At 38.2% G+C, this 26,386-nt stretch overlaps 1 protein-coding gene across 1 annotated transcript in view; it reads right to left on the reverse strand.

Moving 5' to 3' along the window:
- CACNA1B (calcium voltage-gated channel subunit alpha1 B) overlaps window positions 1–26,386 on the reverse strand; it is a 575,803-nt gene that overhangs the window by 468,564 nt on the left and 80,853 nt on the right. Inside the window, exon 2 of the mRNA XM_053695819.1 lies at window positions 1,554–1,814. Coding sequence (XP_053551794.1) covers window positions 1,554–1,814 — 261 coding nt within the window. The remainder of the gene's footprint in view (window positions 1–1,553; window positions 1,815–26,386) is intronic.

The following is a 26,386-nucleotide window of genomic DNA, read 5'->3' on the forward strand; positions in this document are numbered from 1 at the left end:
TTAATTAGATTAGATGGATAGATAGATAGATAGATAGATAGATAGATGATAGATAGATGATAGATAGACTGAAAGAACTTTGGCCCCACCCAACACTAGTAATTTTTTACATGATCGTTGTTGGTTATTTCTTTCAATGAAATTAAAAACATTTATGGGTACTAATATCACAGGTAGAGATTGGATAGTGAAATTATTGGATGATAATTAGCATAACATTAAGACTGGGTTGAAAATCCTTTATGGAAGGATGGGTATGGTAAGTAAAAAGTTTTAATGGTTTTGTTTTCACAATTACAAATGTATATATTTTTGTCTTAATATGATATGGATTTTATAATATGTGTGCACTCATATGAAACAACCAAAATAAGAAGCAAAATACACACATAATATATGTTAAAAATATCTTAATTGTGAATGTGCTGTTACTATTAATTCTGTAATATACTGGAATAAGTAATATTAATAGAATGATCTAATATGTTACATTTTGTCCTATAAGATTCAGCACCATGGACAGAGATAAGCAGATAAAATGTGTTGCTTTCACACCCAAACCAGAGACAATGAGTCCATAACAAATACAAATTCTACCCCTGTCAAGCAAACACATGCACTTTCCATATCATCCTCAAAATATTCCATGTATTGATTATCCCACTGGATCACATTTGGATTATTCCATTTTAGGGACACATTCCACTACATGTGATCAGTAGAATTTAATGTTTCCCTAATTACATTATCTCCACAGTGTTAAAAAAATGTGAAAGCTTGTTTAATGTATATATTTATTGGCAATAAATATAAGTGTAATCAAGAAAAAAAAAAGGTCTCACAAGATCCATTTCCTGGTTACCAGTAAGATTTGGTACAAACCTAATGGCCCATATGTTTCAATGTAGTTAATAATGATTAGAATATATCAAGTGAAATATTATATATAATATTAATACATCTTATAGAAAGGGCGTGATTGTCTTTAGTGGTAATGCAAAGCATAGCATACTGATGGGGTTGCTAGGCTTTTCTTGAGGAGGCCTCAAAGCTCATACAATCAATAGGTGTGTGATTTCAGATAACAGAAGGCTGCCCGGAGCTAATACGTGTAAAGAACTGGAACACTGTGGCCAGCATACCCAAATATACTCTAGGACTAGGTTAGCTATAAGAGGTTGTACATCTCTTACAGTGGACTATATATATATATATATATATATATATATATATATATATATATATATATATATATATATATATATATATATATATATATATATATATATATATATATATATATATACATACACACACACACACACACGCATACACACATACATAAACACAGACCCTCCCATGTACATCCACCATACAGGAACATTAATCATTTTATGCCACCAATACCCAAAATGAACACATACAGAGGCCCATACTATGTAAATCAAACATGGATGTTGCCTATAAAACAGAGCAATATTAAATGAATCATATGACAGGCTATCAACACGTTTCCTCCAACCTACACCCCACACAACACACTGCAAGGATATGGCCACTCAGTGATTCTTTTAGCATATTTCCTTATAATATTATCTTCACTAAAGATGAACAGAGATCTGTTGACTGTGAAGCAGTTCTGTTTGACAGGGATTGGGTTGTAGAGAGCCATGGTCCTTGCACGTTGAGCCATGGATTGCTTATACATTCTTTGGCCGGTCGGTGGACCACCCTGCCGGCCGCTGCCCCTTCCAGTACCCCCTGGCACCCCAGTTCCATAACGGGTGGGCAAATCATCTCCAAAACGAGCCATTCTAGAGATTCACAAAAGCAAAGGTTAAAATCCAATCTGGCAGGCAAGGTTGGGGGGTGTAGACACATCCCCATACACAGCGTCCTCACACTTTGATTCCTTTTATGAGAGGTAATTAGCAAGCAAATACTGCTGAGCAGAGCAAGCTACACGCGGGATGAAAGAGGAGATTCGCAGGCAAAATATACATTGGCTGGCTGCATCTAGCAACGGATTCTTCTTCCTAGAAAATGATCCTTAAAATAAAATATGCAATAAAAAAAATACACCCGGTAGGAAATTCAAGGCTTGATGTAAGTATTTCTCTTCCCCCCTTGTCTGTATTGTCATTGGGTTGCTGATGTAGCACTGCCCATAGGGATTGCCCTCTCTGCTCCAGCAATCTCTTCTAGCACAGGGAACTGAGCTGGTCCCTGCACAGCCACTTAGTTACCAGATAAAGACAGTAACCAGTTTGTGAACCTCAGCCCCCTATAAGAGTCAAGGCATGTGACTACAAACAACCAATAAGCAAAGAACTCCACCTAGCCCAACAACCCATGGCATAAGCAAAAAATAAATAAATATAAAATAAATAAATAAGATTTTTTTTTAAGACATTTACCCCAACCCTCTCTAAAATGTAAAAAGGGTTATTTAACCCCCTTCTTAGTCATTCACTCAAAGTAAATGTTTGATTAGTGTAAGTAAAAAATATTGAGAACAGCTGCTACACAGATACAGGTATTGGAAGAGTTAAGTGTATTTCCCCTCCTCCCCTTGTTGCCTCTAGACACAGAAATCTCAGAGAATTGCTTTGCCTAGTGATGGAGGAAGCTAATTTATTTGAAGGGGATATTGACTAAGCTATGCCCCTTCTTGGCACCTCATTAAGGTCCTTACTATGTAGACAGAGATGGGTGAACTGGAGTGGGGTTTGTGCCCCCTTCATTGAATTCAGCGCAAGAAATACTTGGGTGGAGTCTAGCACTGTTGGGAGCTGTCCAGCTGCTGAAAGCTCCTGAATCGTGTCAGCTCCGAGAATCAACGCCCCACAAGAAAAAAAAAAAAAAGTGGTCATTAGTGTCAGCTCTGAGCCTGGCTCAGAGAAACGCCTGGGGTGGGATTTGTATTCATAGTGCCTGGTAATAAATACTAAGCCAGCCTGGATCTGCAATTAGCACAGGATCTTATAGTCTGGAGATAGCAATTTGTGGCTCTGTTGTGACACATCAGAATTAAGGGGCGAGGAGATAAGTTGGAAGTTAATTTGGTTGCTGAACAATCCCTGATAAAATAAGCATTGGCTCTGTGTATGAAAAATGTATGTACTTTGTATTAACTGGCAGGCTTGTGGGAAAAGAATTGCCAGGGATAGCAAAAACAATAAGGGGAATGATAGGTTGACCTAAATTTAAGTATAAACGGGGACTGTCCCCAACTTCAAATCCTCACACAAAAAGATCTTATCAATTATGATTTTTCTTACTGGATTTAAAAGTAGCCTGTGTGCAGGGAGTTCATTACTTATTAAAGGTATGTTCAACTCAAATCCACCATACAATGTTTAATTAAGCATAGTAAAAAAAATGATGTAATTTACATGAATAATTCATTTTGCCTGTTTTCCCTTTGATTTACCTCTAAAATGTTTTCTTTTCTTTCTATTAACCTCCAGAGAAAATAGAGTGCATCCTACACAGTTAAATGTTTTTGTTTTGTTGTTTGTCTTCTTAAATTGTGTGTTCCTGTTCTGAATAAACCATTTATTTATTTTGCCACATATAGGGGGCATGCCCCTCTGTCTCCACCAATGCAGCCAGGGAGCATTTGCAGGAATTACACAACTGGTACTGATAAATTAGTTTAAATTTAAACTATATTTCATTAAAAAAATCATATATATAGATACATTTTTAAACATATTTAAAGGGATAGGAAAGTCAAAATTAAACTTGCATGATTTAGGTAGAGCGTGTAATTTTAAGACAATTTTAAATTCACTTCCATTTTCAGATGTGCTTTGTTCTCTTGGTATCCCTTGTTGAAAATACGCACATATCCTACACTAGTGGGAGCTATCTGCTGATTGGTGCCTGTACATATTTCTCTCTTGTGATTGGCTAACTAGATGTGTTCATCTTGCTGCCAGTGGTGCAATGCTGTTCATTCAGCAAAGGATAACAAGATAATGAAGCAAATTTGATACCAGAAGTAAATTGGAAAGTTGTTTAAAATTGTATGTTCTGTCCAAATCATGAAATAATATTTTGGGGTTTCTTGTTCCTTTAAATGCTCAGCTTTCAAATGGATGACAGAAACATTTTGAGTATGAATGTGGTTTTAATATTCTGTATCTTTTCTCTGATTGGTCAATTGAGAGAAAATCTTCTTATGCATAACTATTTTTTGAACCCAAAAAGGACAGTAAAGCTAAATTAAACGTTCATGGTTCATAAAGACAACTTTACATTTTATCTATATTATTTAAATCTGCTTTGTTCTCTTGGTATTCTTTGCTAAAGAGTAAACCTAGGCTCAGTAGCAACAAAGCGTTACTGGGCGCTAGCTGCTGATTGGTGGCTGCACATATATGCCTCTTGTCATTGGCTCACTTGATGTGTTAAACCAGCTGCCAATAGTGGATTACTGTGCATTCAACAAATAATACTCAAAGAATTAAGCACATTTGATAATAGAAGTAAATTGCATAGAAGTTTAATTTTGCATGTACTGTCTGAATCATGAACATTTAATTTTGAATATACTCTGCCTTTAAAGTCCATATAAGAGCTGAACAGGCTGCAATCAGCTCAGGATGAGCAGCGCATTTCCTTTCTGGAGCTGGCTTTATCTATGAGTTTAACCTATTCAAAGGGATTAAACATATAGTTCCGTTCAAGCAATATACCAACAACAAAGGGCTAGATTATACGTGGAGCGCAAAATATTGCTTCTACGAAACGATATTTAAGCTCCCCTTAGAAATATGCGCTGGTATTACAAGTTAGGTGCAATGCGAACTCAACCTCATGGAAGCTTAGCGCTCACAAGAGTGCGCTTCCATAGATTCCAATGGGAGCCTTGTTCTCATGCCGTCAGACACAGCATGAGAACTAGCGCAGTGAAGGAGGTAAGTCAGACAGCGATGGGCAGCAAATTTAAATTTAAATGAATATATGCATATATACGTATGTGTTAATATGTGTATATACACATATTAACACATGTATATAAGCATATAAATATATATTTACTGGGAACGCACAGTCCCCATAGACCGCTATGTAAAGGCACTTTTCAGTGCCGCTTTTTTTTTCTAACACCGCAAGCTCGCGATAGCAAAATCAGCCACTTGTAATGGCTGGATATTTATCGCGCGGCTGTAAACGGGCGAATTTGACCGTTTTACGGGCATGCGATAAATTGTTATTTATGATATCACATTTATGTTCTTTTAAAAGTCAAAAGAATCTATAAAGAACGTGAAAAGCACAAGTTACACATCACAGTATTGCTGTATGAAAAAAAATGTGTTTAAATTCATGTTGAAGTGAGAGAAAAAAATATTAATACTGCATACCCGAGGATTCATTGCTAATTGGCTAACACAATTTCCACATCTCTATTGGTGGTCAAAGACACACCTTCAAATATATTAAATAACTTTACCATCACCTTCCCTGCCACTGAAACGTTTGTTGCTTAGTTTTTCTCAAACAGGTTTATCACTTAGGAGTAAATGCATCATTCTGAGTATTGATGTTTCTGCTGTGAGATATATAGTGACTCACTACTACATTACATTGATGCACGCTCATTAGGTTGCTGAGGAGCCTCGTTCGTAAAGTAACAGTTAACTCCAGAATTGTTATTGTTAAAAAAGATAGATAATCCCTTTATTACCCATTCCCCAGTTTTGCACAACCGACACTGTTATATTAATACACATATTACCTCTGTGATTACCTTCTATCTAAGCCTCTGCAGACTGCCCCCTTATCTCAGTTCTTTTGATAGACTTGCATTTTAGCCAATCGGTGCTGACTCATAAATAAGTCCACAGGAGTGAGCACAATGTTATCTATATTGTACACATAAACTAGCACTGTCTAGCTGTGAAAAACCGTCAAATGCACTGAGATGAGTCGGCCTTCAAGATCTTAGAAATTAGCGCATGAGCCTACCTATGTTTAGCTTTCAACAAACAATAGTAAGAAAACAAAGCAAATTTGATGATAAAACTAAATTGCAAAGTTGTTTAAAATTGGATGCCATATCTGAATCATGAGAGTTTAATTTTGACTAGACTGCCCCTTTAAGAGAAGATGTTCAAAATTCATTGAAGATCACTTCATCTACTGTGAGCTAGATAAACAATCAGGTGAGACAATGACAAGAGGCATATATGTGCAGCCACCAATCAGCAGCTAGCTCCCAGTAGTGCATTGCTGCCCATGACCCTACCTAAGTATGATTTTTAACAAAGGATGCAAAAAGATCAAAGCAAATTAAATAATAGAAGTAAATTGGAAATTGTTGAAATTGGGACAATATATGTAGTTCTTTTATGTGCTCCGCTAGCTCCCAGAATTGCTTTGCTGCTCTTTTAATAATAGATGCCCAGAAAATGAAGCAAAATTGATAAGTAAAATTGAAAGTTGTTTCAGAATGTATGCTCTATCTGAATCATGAAAGAAAAAAGTGCCCAAATACATAATATCTCACTCAATAAACAAGAACTGCTAGCAACCCAAATACAATGAAATGTATTCTTACCTGATAAATTGTCTTCTTTCTTGGTAGTGAGAGTCCACAAAATCCAATTTTATATATGGTAATTACATAACACCTGGCCACCAGAGGGAGGCAAAGACACCCCAACCAAAGCATTCAACTATCCCTCCTAATTCCCCTTCCCTCCCAATAGTTCATATCCGAGGATAGGAACCAGTAAGTGAGATACAAGGGGTAATATGTGCAAATTGGAACTGCCGCCAATCACAATTAAAAGGTGGCGGGTTCATGGACTCTCACTACCAAGAAAGAAAATAATTTATCAGGTAAGAATATGTTTTTATTCTTTCTTTCCAATGTTAGTGAGAGTCCACAAAATCCATCCTTACATATGGGAATTGATACTCAAGCTGTGGAGTCCACCATAAAAGGACGGGGAAAAAGAAGCACCACCGCCTGAGGAACCTTTTTGCCAAAAAAAGCCTCTGCAGAGGCAAAAACATCAAACTGATAAAATTTTGTGAACGTATTCAAAGAAGACCAGGTAGCAGTTATGCAGATCTGTTCTACTGAAGCCTCATTCTTGAAAGCCCAAGATGTAGATACTGAACATGTGGAACAGGCAGTGATACCTGCCGGAGGTTGATGACCTCATTCAATTTAAGCCATCTGAAGAAGATTCCTCAGCCTTCCGGCCCCCTATGCTTACCAGTAAAAAGAACAAAAAAGCTTTGCGACTGATGAGAAACCTTAGTAGCATGAAGGTAACATTTTAGTGCCCTCACCACATCTAGATTATGCAATAACCTCTCCTTAGATGAACATGGATTAGGGAATAAGGACGATAACACAATCTCTTGATTTATGATATCAGTTGAAACTACCTTAGACAGAAAACCTGGCAAAACCACCTTAGCCTTATGAAAAAACAGGTAAGGGAGATCACACTGAAGAGCTAACAGCTCCGAAATTCTATGGGCAGAAGATTGAGCCAACAAGAACGAAAAGTAACTTTTTTCAAACGGAACATGCTGCAAAACCTTAAGAACAAGATTAAGACTCCAATAAGGAGCAATTGACTTACATTCTGGTTTGATTCTAAACAGAGCCTGAACAAAAGACTGAACATTGGGCAACTGTGTTAACTTTTTATGAAACAAAACAGATAGAGACAAAATTTGTACCTTAATAGAACTAGCCGAGAGACCCTTCTCAAGTCCTTCCTGAAGGAACTGAAGAATATGTGGGATTCTTACCTTGCACCAAGAAATTCCAGCACACCAAGACCGGTAAACCCTTCACACCTTATGATAGATACGTCTGGTGACAGTTTTACATGCCCGGCCTAGAGTGTCAATTACAGACTTAGAGAAACCTCTTTGAGCTAGAATTAGTTGTTCAATCTCCACGCAGTCAGCCTCAGAGAATCTAGATTTTGGTAAAAGAACGGACCTTGATATAGAAGGTCCACTCTCTGAGGAAGACGCCACGGAGGAGCAGACAATATCCATATAAGATCTGCATACCAAGTCTTGTGTGACCACGCAGGAGCTATCAAGATTGTTGACACTCTTTCCTGTTTGATCCTCACCCGACCCGAGTAAGAAGTACTGTGAGAAAACAAAGGCATCCATTACCTCCGCCTGAGGGTCCCTTGAGCAAGATCCATATCTCGGAAGCTTGAAATTGAGACGTGAAAGTAAAGTCTATATCCGGATATCCCCATATGGAAAAAATCTGGTTGAAAATACCCTGATGGAGAGAACATTCACCAGAATGAAGAGCCTGTTGACTTAGAAAGTCTGCTTCTAAGTTGTCCACTCCTGGAATGTGAATTGCTGTGAGCACACATTGGTGACTTTCCACACAATTCAGAATGCGAGACACCTCCTTCATTGCCAAAATACTGCAAGTACCCCCTTGGTGCTTGATATACGCCACCACCGTTATGTTGTCCGACTGAAATCTGATAGAACGGATGGAACTCAGTTGTGGCCATACAAGAAGAGCATTGATGATGGCTCTGAGCTCCAGAATGTTTATAGGTAGGTACGTATCCTGAGAGGGCCACGTTCCCCAAGTTCTCTTGGAGCCCCATACCAATCCCCATCCTGCGAGACTGGCATCCATAATTAATATTTCCCAGGACAGACAAAGGAAGCTTCCTGGTGATGGAATCCAGATATATCACCTGAGACAGATCTGAATGATCTCCATTTCATTGCTTTAGTATGCACAACTGAAGAGGATGCAAATGATGCTGCCACGAGTCCCATTACCTCCATGAAACGGGTTACTGCAGGATATATCGTAGATTGTGGAAAGCAAAACTCTGACTGAAGTTTGGTCTTGCAATGACCTGTAAGGAAGATCCTCATGGTTACGGAATCTATAGAGAGAGAAATATTTTCCAGATTTACTTTCCAATCACGACTACGAAGATACCAGAGTAACCTCTCTGTGAGAAAAGACGCTAACTGAAAAGATGGAGCTTGAACCAAGATATCATCCAAGTAAGGAGCCATGGTGATGCCCTGCAGCCTGACCATAGCTAATAGAATCCCAATACCTTTGTGAAAACTCTCTGAGCCATAGCCAGACCAAAGGCAAGGGCCGTAAATTGAAAATGTTTGTCAATAAAGACAAACCTGAGACACTGATGATGATCTTGATGGATTGGAATATGAAGATATGTGTCCTTTAAGTCGACCGTGGTAATAAACTGACCCTGTAGGACAAGGGCAAGAATAGATCTGATTGCTTCTATTGTGAAGGAGGGCACCCTTAAGAATTTGTTTAGACATTTCAGATCTAGGGTGAAAAGTGCCTTCTTTCTTTGGGATAACAAAGAGATTTGAGTAAAAAAACCCTGCCCCTCTATTCCAAAGGAACAAGGATAATCACCCCATGGACTGATGGTCTAAAACACACTGAAGAAAAGCCACTCTCTTTCTGGTCTTTTTGAAACTTGGGACAAGAGAAACCTGCCTCTTAGGGGTTGAGATCGGAAAGCTATCCTGTAACCATGGGAAAAAAAACTCCTGTACCCACAAGTCCTGTATAGATTGAGTTTCTAGAAACAGGTTTAATCTGCCCCCTACTAGAGACAACACTGGCTTGGGGGCTGCCCCTTTATGCAGATCTGGGGTTGCTTTTTTGGATTGCTTGTTCCTGTTCCAAACTGCATTCATTTTCCATGTGCGACTAGAGGGTTCAACCTTGTTTGATGAAGAGTCTCTCTGGGATGTAGACTGACGAAAGGAACAAAAATGACCGTTTGACCTACCTTTCAGTCTGGACTCTCTATCCTGGGGAAGGAAAGCTCTCTTTCCTCCCGTGACAGTTGAAATGACGGAATCCAAACCCGGTACGAATAAGGTCTTTCCCTTAAAAGCTAAAGAAAGGAGTCTAGATTTTGAGACTATATCTGCTGACCAGGATTTTAGCCAAAGAGCCCTTCTGGCTAGAACCGCCAAACTTAAATCTCCTCTAGGGGAGAACCGACCATAATTAACTCAGATAGAGAGTGGCACCAAAAGGCAGCAGCACCCACTGCAGCAGCAATGCTGACTGAAACAGAAGAACCCTTGCAGGAAAGCCTTTCTAAGATATCTCTCCAGCTTCCTATCCAATGGATCCCTGAAGGAAGTACTATCCTCTAGAGCAGTGCATTCCAAACTGTGTGTCACAAAACACATTAGTGTGTCAGCGGCAGTGTGTAGGTGTGTCACGCAAAATTCAGAACATTTTGCGGAAGGGCACTGCGGAGCTCCCTTGCTTGCGCCTGCTTCCCTTGGTCCCACCCCCGAAACTTCCTAAAGCAGCTCTGCTAATGTGACTTGCAGTGTCGGAGCAGTAGGTCGAAGAGTGTGGAAACAGAAGGTGGATTGTAGACTAGAGTGAGAAGAACGGAGCAAGGAGTTACGCCACCCCAAACTCTCAGCTGTGCTGAGTGGAGGAGTCCCCCGGAGGTCCTGGGCTGTGACTGCACCGAGCAAGCCGTCCGCCATCTTGGCCAATCATGTGGAGGCTCAGTGGAGGACAGAAGCCTCAGAATTAGTGTTCTCCCGAGTACCTGGGAGAGCGCAGCTACAGGCTGTCACCCAGTCAACCCACCTGCTGCTGGCTGAAGGTAGGCCACCCAGCAAGCTACCCACAACATGGCACTTATAATTTGATATCTGCAATTTATTTTTAATTTTTACTTTAATTGTGGATTGACCCCCCACTGGCAGTGTACCACAGGAGAGTGCTGGAAGATGACTCAGGACATAGGCATTGTAAACAATTACAGCAATATAGCCTTGTAGTGATGTGTGTATATATATATATATATATATATATATATATATATATATATATATATATATATACACAGAATCTCACAAAAGTGAGTACACCCCCTCACAAATTTTGTAAATATTTTATCTTTTCATGTGACAACACTGAAGAAATGACACTTTGCTACAATGTAAAGTAGTGAGTGTACAGACTATATAACAGTGTAAATTTGCTGTCCCTTCAAAATAGCTCAAAAAACCGCTGGCAACAAAAGTGAGTACACCCCTAAGTGGAAATGTCCAAATTGAGCACAATTAGCCATTTTCCCTCCCCGGTGTCATCTGACTCATCAGGGTTACAAAGTTTCAGATGTAAATGGGGAGCAGGTGTGTTAAATTTGGTGACATTGCTCTCACACTCTCTCATACTAGTCACTGGAAGTTCAACATGGTACCTCATGGCAACAAACTCACTGAGGATCTGAAAAAAAGAATTGTTGCTCTACATAAAGATGGCCTAGGCTATAAGAAGATTGCCAAGACCCTTAAACTGAGCTGCAGCACTGTGGGCAAGATCATACAGCAGTTTCACAGGACAGGTTCCACTCAGAACAGGCCTCACTATGGTCATCCAAAAAAGTTGAGTGCACGTGCTCAGCGTCATATCCAGAGGTTGTGTTTGGGAAATAGACGTATAAGTGCTGCCAGCATTGCTGCAGAGGTTGAAGGGGTGGGGGGTCAGCCTGTCAGTGCTCAGACCATACGCCGCTCACACTGCATTAAATTGGTCTGCATGGCTGTCGTACCAGAAGGAAGTCTCTTCTAAAGATGATGCACAAGAAAACCCGCAAACAGTTTGCTGAAGACAAGCAGACTAAGGACATGGATTACTGGAACCATGCCCTGTGGTCCGATGAGACCAAGATAAACTTTTTTGGTTCAGATAGTGTCAAGAGTGTGTGGCAGCAACCACGTCAGGAGTACAAAGACAAGTGTGTCTTGCCTACAGTCAAGCATGGTGGTCGAGTGTCATGGTCTGGACCTGCATGAGTGCTGCCGGCACTGGTGAGATACAGTTCATTGAGGGAACCATGAATGCCAATATGTACTGTGACATACTAAAGCAGAGCATGATCCCCTCCCTTTGGAGACTGGGCCGCAGGGCAGTATTCCAACATGATAACGACCGCAAACACACCTCCAAGATGACCACTGCCTTGCTAAAGAAGCTGAGGGTAAAGGTGATGGACTGGCCAAGCATGTCTCCAGACCTAAACCCTATTGAGCATCTGTGGGGCATCCTCAAATGGAAGGTGGGGGAGCGCAAGGTCTCTAACATCCACCAGCTCTGTGATGTCGTCATGGAGGAGTGGAAGAGGACTCCAGTGGCAACCTGTGAAGCTCTGGTGAACTCCATGCCCAAGAGGGTTAAGGCAGTCCTGGAAAATAATGGTGACTACACAAAATATTGACACTTTGGGCCCAATTTGGACATTTCAACTTAGGGGTGTACTAACTTTTGTTGCCAACGGTTTAGACATTAAAGGCTGTGTGTTGAGTTATTTTGAGGGGACAGCAAATTTACACTGTTATACAGGCTGTACACTCACTACTTTACATTGTAGCAAAGTGTCATTTATTCAGTGTTGTCACATGAAAATATATAATAAAATATTTACAAAAATGTGAGGGGTGTACTCACTTTTGTGAGTTACTATATATATGCAGCTGAGCTCCTACCTGGACCTATGTGTCAGAAGGAAATTTTTAAATGTTTTCCTAAACTGTAAAATCAGCTCGCTAATTGTTGACCCTTTAACATTGCTCGGAGAGAAAGCTCAGCATTTGTTCCTAAATGTTGAAATCCAAGACTATGGTTGGATCAGAAATACATTTCTTTCAACTGCAAAAAGGAATTATTCACTTATTGAAGAAGAAGAAATAGCTGGCCTAAAAAATTATCGAAATCTGTTGATCTATGAAAAAGGTGATTTACACAGCTTTTGAATTCACATTTCAAAAATGCATTCAAACATAGCTTTAAAAAGCATTAAAAACTCTTCTGCAGTTTTCTACTACATACATTTGTGAAGTATCCTGATGACAAACTTAAAGACACTGAAACGTAGAAACTTAAAAATGATTGATGATAAAATGTGAGTGTCTTTAACTGATATTCCACCAAATATTCAGAAACTGTGTTCATCCCATCAACCTCATACATCCCATTAAAATGGTAAGTAGTTATTGGTGTTATAAAACTTCAATTCTTGCACTTACTTACATACAGTTACTCGTAAATACATTTCATTATTATATAATTTATGTATGTGTCCGTATCTGAATTACTGTGTCGCAAAATGATGTTGGTCTAAAAAGTGTGTCACCAACATGAAAAGTTTGGAAAGCTCTGCTCTAGAGAAATGGTGGATCTTTTAGCTAGAGAAGAGATAGCACCATCAACCCTCGGAACGGTGTTCCATAATTCCAAGTGGGAAGTGTTAACAGGAAACAATTTCTTGAAGGAAGTAAAAGGGGAGAAATGAACCCCAGGCCTCTCCCATTCTTTAGAGATGATGTCAGATATTAAAGAGGGAACCAGAAAAACTTTGGGAGTCCACAGTTTGGGCTTAAAAATAATGTCTAACTTCTGAGTCGGTTTCTCTTCAACCAGTTCAGAATCCAAAACTACCAAAGTCTTTAGAACCACCTTAAGTAAGTACCTAAGGTGGTCCATTTTGAATCTTAATGTAAAGTCCTCATCATCCTTAACAATATCCTCAGAGGAATCGGAAGAAGATAGTTCACCTTCCGAACTAGACAGAGAAGGCTCAAAATCTGAGACTTGTCCATATCTGAGCTTCACGTGCCTGAGCTCAATGTTATCTATATGAAACACATGAACTAACGCCCTCTAGTGGTGAAAACAGTCTAAATGCTTTCAGATTAGAGGCGGCCTTCAAGGTCTTAGAAATTAGCATATGAACCTCCTAGGTTTAGTTTTCAACTAAGAATACCAAGAGAACAAGGCAACATTGGTAATAAAAGTAAATTGGAAAGTTGTTTGAAATTAAATGTTCTATTTAAATCATGAAAGTATTTTTTTTTTACTTGACTGTCCCTTTAACATTTTCCAACTGTCACTGACAGGATAAAGTACAGCTCCATGACAAGAGCTCCGCTAATGGAGCAGGGACCACCTAACATAGATTTATTTTGTCACTGACCCCATAATAAAAACACAAAGAAATAAATATAATCACAGCTGTTTCCATGCACACACAGCAGCTCTTGCACGCAGGCACTAGCCAATGAAGGAGCCAGTAGCCATTAAAGTATGTGCTTAGAATATGTGCCACATTACTAGGCAACTAGCCTTTAGTTGTGGGAATGCAAAGAGCTAAAGGACTTACACGTGCTGATCCAGCAGATAGCTCCATCCAAACCTATTTTGGACAACACAGGATAGAATTAGTCTCCTGTAACTACAAGGATACGTATAGTTAAGGGAGTCAACAAAGTTAGGATATAGAGGGAGGCTAGAGAACTTCACTGCGCCCCCTCATAACTGCTGGTAATCAAACTCTACTGAGAGTTACACAAGAAAGCAGCTGTCACTTCCTACACCCTCTCTTTAAGGAACTATCTATTGAGGGTCTCAAACGGAAAAATTAAAACATACAGAGCACCCATCTCTGCCTACCCCCCTAGAGGAGGCAAAGAACTACTGGGAGGGAACGGGAAGTAGGAGGGATAGTTAAATGCTTTGGTTGGGATGTCTTTGCCTCCTGCTGGTGGCCAGGTGATGTAATTCCCATATGTAAGAATGGATTGTGTGGCCTCTCACTACCATTAGAAAGAAACGATAATTACTAGACTTGTGCAGAAATGAGTTTCGGGCAAACCTTTCTGAACGAAGAGGCTGAAACATTTGTTTTTAAAATATTTGTCTGCTGCACTTTTCTATATTTGTTTTGTTTGAATCAAAACAAATGCTGAATATTTGTGAAACATTTACATTCGTTTTTGTTTACCTGTAGAATTATATACTTACCTCAAGCGCGCTGGAGAGCCGCACTAATGCCGGCCCTTCTTCACAGAGCCCAGGGACACCCAAATAGGAGGCTTAGTGCAGTGGATCCCAGAGCCTGAGCTAAAGGACCTTCTAAAGGAGACTTAGGGCGGCCCGCGGCTCTGTGAAGAAGGGTCGGGATTAGCGCTGCTCTCCAGCGTGCTTGAGGTAAGTATATAATCTTTTACCGCTAATTTAAAGGAAACAAATTAAGTATTTGTTCATTTTCTTTAAAATAGTTGGTGCATTTGTTCGGATATTCATTTTGTGGGGGAAAAAACCTAATATCGGTGTTTTCGTCACAAATTCACACGGTTAACAAATCAAATGCAAATATGTAATAATTACAGCTAGCAACACTTAACCTCTTCAAGCCCTAGGGCCTTCCATCCCAACCGAACAGTGCTGGGCTTTAATGACCTTAGGACGTCATGGAACGTCCTACCTTATATAGCGTCCTGCAGCTTCCCATTTTTGTACAATGAAAAATCGGACTGGGGGGCGTGCCTAGCATCGTACGCAGCCCTCCATGATCTGATCCTACCTTCAAAATCACAGGATTGCATTGAGGATCTTGTGATTTAATTTTTCAACTTTGTCCCGATGTTAAACACTTGCCCCGGACCTGAAGAAACACACTTGCAAACCAGGATTTGTAAATATTCATAAAATTAAAATATTTGCGTGCCTCCATTAGGGTAGAATGTAGGGTAGATTCTGCTGGATTGAATGAGGTTGTCCCTTAGCATTGTGGTGGGGTTGGAGTTTTTTTTTTATCTATACCTTGTTTAAAAGGGACACTCAGGTAAAAACTAAAGTTTTATGATTTAGATAGAGAATTTAATTTTAAACAACTTTCCAATTTACTTTCATTAACAAAAATGTGCAGTCTTTTTATATTTACACTTTGAGTCACCAGCTCCTACTGAGCATGTGCAAGAATTCACAGAATATACGTATATTCATTTGTGATTGGCTGATGGTTGTCACATGATACAGGGGGAGTGGAAAGAGACATAACTTTGAAATTTGTTAAAAAAAATCTACTACTCATTTGAAATTCAGACTAAGGGGCCGAATTATCAAGCTCCGAATGGAGCGTGATGTCCCTGTTTCTGTGCTGGCTCGCCGAAAACAAGAGTTATGAAGCAGCGGTCTAAAGACCGCTGCTCCATAACTTGTCCACTGTATCATGTCCGCTCGCACGTTAATAAATCGGCCCCTAAGTGTTATTGCATTGTCTTTTTATCATGCATGTGTTGAGTATGCAAATCTACTGTATTTCCTAGTCCTTTTAAACACACACATTCTATAAAGACTCTGTTGCCTTGGAATTATCTTGTCTTCTGGGCATCTCAATACTGGATTCCAAAGCTGATGAGGTTGTCTTGTTTTTTTTATTTTTGTTCATTTCTATTGAGCTTTCTTAAAGATGACTGTTTTGTGTATCTTAGAGGGGACTGTTTCATAGAGAGAGAATTATTATTTTTTTATCTGTTTGTTTAGTTACGTTTGGAAAGTATTTTTTGTGATGCCGCTATCCTTGACAGTGGGACTTATTCTCTGTAGCAAGAAGTTAATAGTTCCAAGGTCATCTCCCCTATACTCTATCGCAGTGTTTTTCAACCAGTGTGCCGCGGCAGACTAACAACATTGTGACATATTTTTTAAAATTTTGCTTGTTTTGATGTGACAGGCTCATCAGACAGACAGGCAGGCAGGCATATATATATATGCTGTATTAGGCTACAATGTGAGATTTTGTAAAATTTTGGGATGGTGGTGTGCCGCAGGATTTTTTAATGTAAAAAAGTGTGCCACGGCAAAAAAAAGGTTGAAAATCACTGCTCTATCGGAATCATGAAAGAAAAACGTTGTGTTTCATATCCTTTTAAATGTTTTTTAAAAGTTTTTTAAAGAATCAAAATATTTTGACATATTGATTGCTACTGTTTTAAATGATTGGTATTAAGGTCCTTCTATTCCCTTAAAGGGACAGTCTACAATATCATTGTTATTGTTTTAAAAGATAGATAATCCCTTTATTACCCATTCCCCAGTTTTGCATAACCAACACTGTTATATTAATATACTTTTTACCTCTGTGATTACCTTGTATCTAAGCCTCTGCAGACTGCCCCTTATCTCAGTTATATTAATATACTTTTTACCTCTGTGATTACCTTGTATCTAAGCCTCTGCAGACTGCCCCTTATCTCAGTTATATTAATATACTTTTTACCTCTGTGATTACCTTGTATCTAAGCCTCTGCAGACTGCCCCTTATCTCAGTTATATTAATATACTTTTTACCTCTGTGATTACCTTGTATCTAAGCCTCTGCAGACTGCCCCTGATCACATGACTTTTAATTTATTTTATATTTACTTGCATTTTAGCTGTGTTGTGCACAGCCCACAATGTTATCTATATGACCCACATGAACTAGCACGCTCCTGTTGTGAAAAGCAAATAAAAAAGCATGTGATAAGAGGCTGTCTATAGTGGCTTAGAAACAGGCAGAAATTTAGAGGTTTAATGCAAAGCTGGGGAATGGGTAGTAAAGGCGTTATCTATCTTTTTAACCAATAACAATTTTAGTGTAGACTGTCCCTTTAATGTATTTAAAGGCTTCTATAGTTCTCACTATTTATTAAAGTTAATGGAATGTTTTTTTTATAGTCTGAAGTAAATATAATCATGTGAAATAATATGTATGTATATGTTATGGGTGAAAGGACAGAGAAATTGAGATAGCGATTGACAAGATAGATAGATAGATGATAGATAGACAGACAGATAGATACATAAATAGACTAACAGATTAAATAAATAAGATCAATAGATAGACGTATGAGGCGGGTTAGATAGACATATAGATAGATGATAGATAAATAAATAGATAGATATATAGATACAGTAGATAGATGATAGATAGATAAAGACAGATAGATTAATAGATAAGAGATAAATAGATAGATAGATGGATGGAAAAATAGATAGATACATATAGATAGATATATAGATGATAGATAAATAGATAGATGACAGATACATATATAGATAAATAGATAGATAAGCTATAGATAGATAGTTTGATAGATAGATGATAGATACAGATAGATAGATAGTTTGATAGATAGTTTGATAGATAGATGATAGATACAGATAGATAGATAGATAGATAGATAGATAGATAGATAGACATATTAAGAGGGAAAGACAGACAGATAGATAAATAGATAGATGAGAGATAGATAAATAGATAGATGAGAGATAGATAAATAGATAGATGAGAGATAGATAAATAGATAGATGAGAGATAGATAAACAGATAGATGAGAGATAGATAAATAGATAGATGAGAGATAGATAAACAGATAGATGAGAGATAGATAAACAGATAGATGAGAGATAGATAAACAGATAGATGAGAGATAGATAAACAGATAGATGAGAGATAGATACATAGATAGATGAGAGATAGATAAACAGATAGATGAGAGATAGATAAACAGATAGATGAGAGATAGATAAATAGATAGATGAGAGATAGATAAACAGATAGATGAGAGATAGATAAACAGATAGATGAGAGATAGATAAACAGATAGATGAGAGATAGATAAACAGATAGATGAGAGATAGATAAATAGATAGATGAGAGATAGATAAACAGATAGATGAGAGATAGATAAATAGATAGATGAGAGATAGATAAACAGATAGATGAGAGATAGATAAACAGATAGATGAGAGATAGATACATAGATAGATGAGAGATAGATAAACAGATAGATGAGAGATAGATACATAGATAGATGAGAGATAGATAAACAGATAGATGAGAGATAGATAAACAGATAGATGAGAGATAGATAAATAGATAGATGAGAGATAGATAAACAGATAGATGAGAGATAGATACATAGATAGATGAGAGATAGATAAACAGATAGATGAGAGATAGATAAACAGATAGATGAGAGATAGATAAACAGATAGATGAGAGATAGATAAATAGATAGATGATAGATAGATAAACAGATAGATGAGAGATAGATAAACAGATAGATGAGAGATAGATAAACAGATAGATGAGAGATAGATAACCAGATAGATGAGAGATAGATACATAGATGAGAGATAGATAAACAGATAGATGAGAGATAGATACATAGATAGATGAGAGATAGATAAACAGATAGATGAGAGATAGATAAACAGATAGATGAGAGATAGATAAACAGATAGATGAGAGATAGATAAACAGATAGATGAGAGATAGATAAATAGATAGATGAGAGATAGATAAACAGATAGATGAGAGATAGATAAACAGATAGATGAGAGATAGATAAACAGATAGATGAGAGATAGATACACAGATAGATGAGAGATAGATACATAGATAGATGAGAGATAGATACACAGATAGATGAGAGATAGATACACAGATAGATGAGAGATAGATACACAGATAGATGAGAGATAGATACACAGATAGATGAGAGATAAATAGATAGATAAAGAGATAGATACGATATAGATAGATAGATAGATAGACATATTAAGAGGGAAAGACAGACAGATAGATAAATAGATAGATGAGAGATAGATAGATAGATAGATAGATAGATAGATAGATAGATAGATAGATAGATGACAGATTCATATATAGATAAATAGATAGATAAGATATAGATAGGATAGATAGTTTGATAGATAGATGATAGATAAATAGATAGATGACAGGTACATATATAGATAAAGAGATAGATACGATATAGATAGATAGTTTAATAGATATATAGATAGATAGAGATAGATAGATAGATAGATAGATAGACATATTAAGAGGGAAAGACAGACAGATAGATAAACAGATAGATGAGAGATAGATAAACAGATAGATGAGAGATAGATAAACAGATAGATGAGAGATAGATAAACAGATAGATGAGAGATAGATACATAGATAGATGAGAGATAGATAAACAGATAGATGAGAGATAGATAAACAGATAGATGAGAGATAGATAAACAGATAGATGAGAGATAGATACATAGATAGATGAGAGATAGATAAACAGATAGATGAGAGATAGATAAACAGATAGATGAGAGATAGATAAACAGATAGATGAGAGATAGATACATAGATAGATGAGAGATAGATAAACAGATAGATGAGAGATAGATAAACAGATAGATGAGAGTTAGATAAACAGATAGATGAGAGATAGATAAATAGATAGATGAGAGATAGATAAACAGATAGATGAGAGATAGATAAACAGATAGATGAGAGATAGATACATAGATAGATGAGAGATAGATACATAGATAGATGAGAGATAGATACATAGATAGATGAGAGATAGATAAACAGATAGATGAGAGATAGATACACAGATAGATGAGAGATAGATACATAGACTTATCACATGTTTATGTATAGTTGAGTTTGACTGCAGTGTACAGTTTTGGTACAGTACTCGCCTCTCACCACTCCTTCGCACACCCTCCCCCCGCACAAAACATTTTTGACACTCATTAAATTCCCTAAGGAATTGGTTGGATGACAGCAGATGGATTCTCTTCTGAGAACAATAGCACTTGTTCAATGATTTGCAGTCTCTGTCATAGACAAATACTGTAAGGGAATCTTACGCAGTTCCACACATTCTACCTAATTTGCCTCTACAATACTATAGATGGCTCTAATCCTGTATATTCCCGCTATATCCTTTAATCCTGTTTCTTTGGTTAGCTATGGGGTGTGTGCTGCCTTCTAGCAACAGATGAGGGAATTAATATAACACAAAGATGCCATCTCCTGATAGCTACACAGTGGCCAGATATATTTTTAGGAAGCACAGAAGTTTCTAACCCTTTTCTTGCCAATAATAATTCATTCACACTTGTTCTTTAGTTCTCCAGAACAGAGCCAGATACGGATTAACTATTTAGCCACAAGAAAGAGCTGCAATGTATTGCACAGAAGTTACAGCAGCTGAAGGGTTGAGAAAATCATGCAACGACTCACCTACTGGGGCATCAGTACTATACAAACTATCCAAATAAAATGTATTATTGCACAGAAACACCACATGCTGTACCACATATATACCAACTGCACTGTACCAAATACATACTATATTTACACATGCTCACTGCACTGTAAGCATTTACTGCACAGTATACACTACATGGCACATACATATATATATATACTACCTGCACTGTATACTACATGACTCACACTACACAGTGCATACATATATACTGACTGCACTGTATACTTCATGGTACCAAATACATACTATATTTACACATGCTCACTGCACTGTAAGCATTTACTGCACAGTATACACTACATGGCACATACATATATATATACTACCTGCACTGTATACTACATGATTCACACTACACAGTGCATACATATATACTGACTGCACTGTATACTGTATGGTTGCATGGCACATACATATATACTGACTGCACTGTATACTGTATGGTTGCATGGCACATACATATATACTACCTGCACTGTATACTACATGACTCACACTACACAGTGCATACATATATACTGACTGCACTGTATACTGTATGATTGCACGGTACACACACCTATATTCACTGCATTGTATACTAACTCATATACTACCCTCTTTCTACACTGCAAGGAACACACAGTGCACACTACATGCTGTATAACCCTATAACAACATTACTGTACATTGCAACAATGCATAAACTACATACTGAATACATCCATAATGGTCACACTGCATGCTGTAAGGTACACACTGTATACCATTTACATCTATACTGACTGCGCTGTACACAGCACAACACCCATCACAAACTTTATTCATCTATACTGACTGCACTGTACACAGCACAATACACATCACACACTGTAATCATCTATACTGACTGCACTGTATACAGCACAACACACATCACACACTGTATTCATCTATACTGACTGCACTGTACACAGCACAACACACATCACACACTTTATTCATCTATACTGACTTCACTGTACACAGCACAATACACATCACACACTGTATTCATCTATACTGACTGCACTGTATACAGCACAACACACATCACACACTGTACTTATCTATACTGGCTGCACTGTACACAGCACAACACACATCACACACTGTACTTACCTATACTGGCTGCACTGTACACAGCACAACACACATTACACACTTTATTCATCTATACTGACTGCACTGTACACAGCATAACACACATCACACACTGTATTCATCTATACTGACTGCACTGTATACAGCACAACACACATCACACACTGTACTTATCTATACTGGCTGCACTGTACACAGCACAACACACATCACACACTGTATTCATCTATACTGACTGCACTGTACACAGTACAACACACATTACACACTGTACTTATCTATACTGACAGCACTGTACACAGCACAACACACATCACACACTGTACTTATCTATACTGACAGCACTGTACACAGCACAACACCAATCACACACTGTACTTATCTATACTGACTACACTGTACACAGCACAACACACATCACACACTGTACTTATCTATACTGGCTGCACTGTACACAGCACAACACACATCACACACTGTATTCATCTATACTGACTGCACTGTACACAGTACAACACACATTACACACTGTACTTATCTATACTGACAGCACTGTACACAGCACAACACACATCACACACTGTACTTATCTATACTGACAGCACTGTACACAGCACAACACAAATCACACACTGTACTTATCTATACTGACAGCACTGTACACAGCACAACACACATCACACACTGTAATTATCTATACTGACAGCACTGTACACAGCACAACACACATCACACACTGTAATTATCTATACTGACAGCACTGTACACAGCACAACACACATCACACACTGTAATTATCTATACCGACTGCACTGTACACAGCACAACACACATCACACACTGTAATCATCTATACTGACTGCACTGTACACAGCACAATACACATCACACACTGTATTCATCTATACTGACTGCACTGTACACAGCACAACACACATCACATGCTGTATTCATCTATACTGACTGCACTGTACACAGCATAACACACATCACACACTGTATTCATCTATACTGACTGCACTGTACACAGCACAATACACATCACAGACTGTATTCATCTATACTGACTGCACTGTACACAGCACAACACACATCACACACTGTACTTATCTACTGACTGCACTTTAAACAGCACAACACACATCACTCACTGTACTCATCTATACTGACTGCACTGTATACAGCACAATACACATCACAGACTGTATTCATCTATACTGACTGCACTGTACACAGCACAATACACATCACAGACTGTATTCATCTATACTGACTGCACTGTACACAGCACAACACACATCACACACTGTATTTATCTATACTGACTGCACTGTACACAGCACAACACACATCACACACTCGTCTAGATTTAGAGTTCTGCGTCAGCCGTCCCAAACCAGCGTTAGGGGGTCCAAACGCTGGTTTTGTCCGGCCGCTGGTATTTAGAGTCGTGTAGGTAAGGGTCTAACACTCACTTTCCAGCCGCGACTTTTCCATACCGCAGATCCCCTTACGTCAATTGCGTATCCTATCTTTTCAATGGGATCTTTCTAACGCTGGTATTTAGAGTCTTGGCTGAAGTGAGCGTTAGAACTCTAACGACAAAACTCCAGCAGCAGAAAAAAGTCAGGAGTTAAGAGCTTTCTGGGCTAACGCCGGTTCATAAAGCTCTTAACTAGTGTGCTCTAAAGTACACTAACACCCATAAACTACCTATGTACCCCTAAACCAAGGTCCCCCCACATCGCCGCCACTCTATTAACATTTTTTAACCCCTAATCTGTCGACCGCACACCGCCGCAACCTACATTATCCCTATGTACCCCTATTCTGCTGCCCCTAATATCGCCGACACCTACATAATATTTATTAACCCCTAATCTGCCCCCCCAACGTCACCGCTACCTACCTACACTTATTAACCCATAATCTGCTGACTGGACCTCACCGCTACTATAATAAATGTATTAACCCCTAATCCGCCTCACTCCCGACTCAAAAACCCTATAATAAATAGTATTAACCCCTAATCTGCCCTCCCTAACATCGCCGAAACCTAATTTCAAGTATTAACCCCTAATCTGCCAACCGGACCTCGCCGCTACTATAATAAATGTATTAACCCCTAAAGCTAAGTCTAACCCTAACCCTAACACCCCCCTTTAAATATAATTTTTATGTAACAAAATAAATTAACTCTTATTAAATAAATTAATCCTATTTAAAGCTAAATACTTACCTGTAAAATAAACCCTAATATAGCTACAATATAACGAATAATTATATTGTAGCTATTTTAGGATTTATATTTATTTTACAGGCAACTTTGTATTTATTTTAACTAGGTACAATAGCTATTAAATAGTTATTAACTATTTAATAGCTACCTATTTAAAATAATTACAAAATTACCTGTAAAATAAATCCTAACCTAAGTTACAATTAAACCTAACACTACACTATCAATAAATTAATTAAATAAACTACCTACAATTATCTACAATTAAATCAACTAAACTAAATTTTTTAAAAAAACCCACTAAATTACAAAAAAAAACAAACACTAAATTACAAAAAATTAAAAAAGATTACATGAATTTTAAACTAATTACACCTACTCTAAGCCCCCTAAAAAAATAAAGCCCCCCAAAATAAAAAAATGCCCTACCCTATTCTAAATTAAAAATTTAACAGCTCTTTTACCTTACCAGCCCTTAAAAGGGCCTTTTGCGGGGCATGCCCCAAAGAAAACAGCTCTTTTGCATTTAAATAAACATACAATACACCCCCCCAACATTACAACCTACCACCCACATACCCCTAATCTAACCCAAACCCCCCTTAAAAAACCTAACACTAAGCCCCTGAAGATCTTCCTACCTTATCTTCACCACGCCGGGTATCACCGATCCGTCCAGAAGAGGGTCCGAAGTCTTCATCCTATCCGGCAAGAAGAGGTCCAGAAGAGGCTCCGAAGTCTTCATCCTATCCGGCAAGAAGAGGGCATCCAAACCGGTAGACATCTTCATCCAGGCGGCATCTTCTATCTTCTTCCATCCGGCGCGGAGCGGGACCATCTTGAAGCAGCTGACGCGGATCCATCCTCTTCTTCCGGTGACTCCCAACGAATGAAGGTTCCTTTAAGTGATGTCATCCAAGATGGCGTCCCTCGAATTCTGATTGGCTGATAGGAAAAATGTGATTGGCTGATTGAATCAGCCAATCAGATTCAAGTTCAATCCAATTGGCTGATCCAATCAGCCAATCAGATTGAGCTCACATTCTATTGGCTGTTCCGATCAGCCAATAGAATGCGAGCTCAATCTGATTGGCTGATTGGATCAGCCAATCGGATTGAACTTGAATCTGATTGGCTGATTCAATCAGCCAATTAGATTTTTCCTACCTTAATTCCGATTGGCTGATAGAATCCTATCAGCCAATCGGAATTCGAGGGACGCCACTTAAAGGAACCTTCATTCGTCGGGAGTCGCCGAAAGAAGAGGATGGATCCGCGTCGGCTGCTTCAAGATGGTCCCGGCTCCGTGCCGGATGGAAGAAGATAGAAGATGCCGCCTGGATGAAGATGTCTACCAGTCCGGATGCCCTCTTCTTGCCGGATAGGATGAAGACTTCGGACCCTCTTCTGGACGGATCGGTGATACCCAGCGTAGTGAAGATAAGGTAGGAAGATCTTCAGGGGCTTAGTGTTAGGTTTTTTAAGGGGGGTTTGGGTTAGATTAGGGGTATGTGGGTGGTGGGTTGTAATGTTGGGGGGGGGTATTGTTTATTTAAATGCAAAAGAGCTGTTTTCTTTGGGGCATGCCCTGCAAAAGGCCCTTTTAAGGGCTGGTAAGGTAAAAGAGCTGTTAAATTTTTAATTTAGAATAGGGTAGGGCATTTTTTTATTTTGGGGGGCTTTGTTATTTTTTTAGGGGGCTTAGAGTAGGTGTAATTAGTTTAAAATTCTTGTAATCTTTTTTTATTTTTTGTAATTTAGTGTTTGTTTGTTTTTGTAATTTAGTTTAGTTGATTTAATTGTAGATAATTGTAGGTAGTTTATTTAATTAATTTATTGATAGTGTAGTGTTAGGTTTAATTGTAACTTAGGTTAGGATTTATTTTACAGGTAATTTTGTAATTATTTTAACTAGGTAGCTATTAAATAGTAAATAACTATTTAATAGCTATTGTACCTAGTTAAAATAAATACAAAGTTGCCTGTAAAATAAATATAAATCCTAAAATAGCTACAATATAATTATTCGTTATATTGTAGCTATATTAGGGTTTATTTTACAGGTAAATATTTAGCTTTAAATAG

Source organism: Bombina bombina, chromosome 12, assembly GCF_027579735.1.
Source record: "Bombina bombina isolate aBomBom1 chromosome 12, aBomBom1.pri, whole genome shotgun sequence".
NCBI classification, from domain to species: domain Eukaryota; kingdom Metazoa; phylum Chordata; class Amphibia; order Anura; family Bombinatoridae; genus Bombina; species Bombina bombina.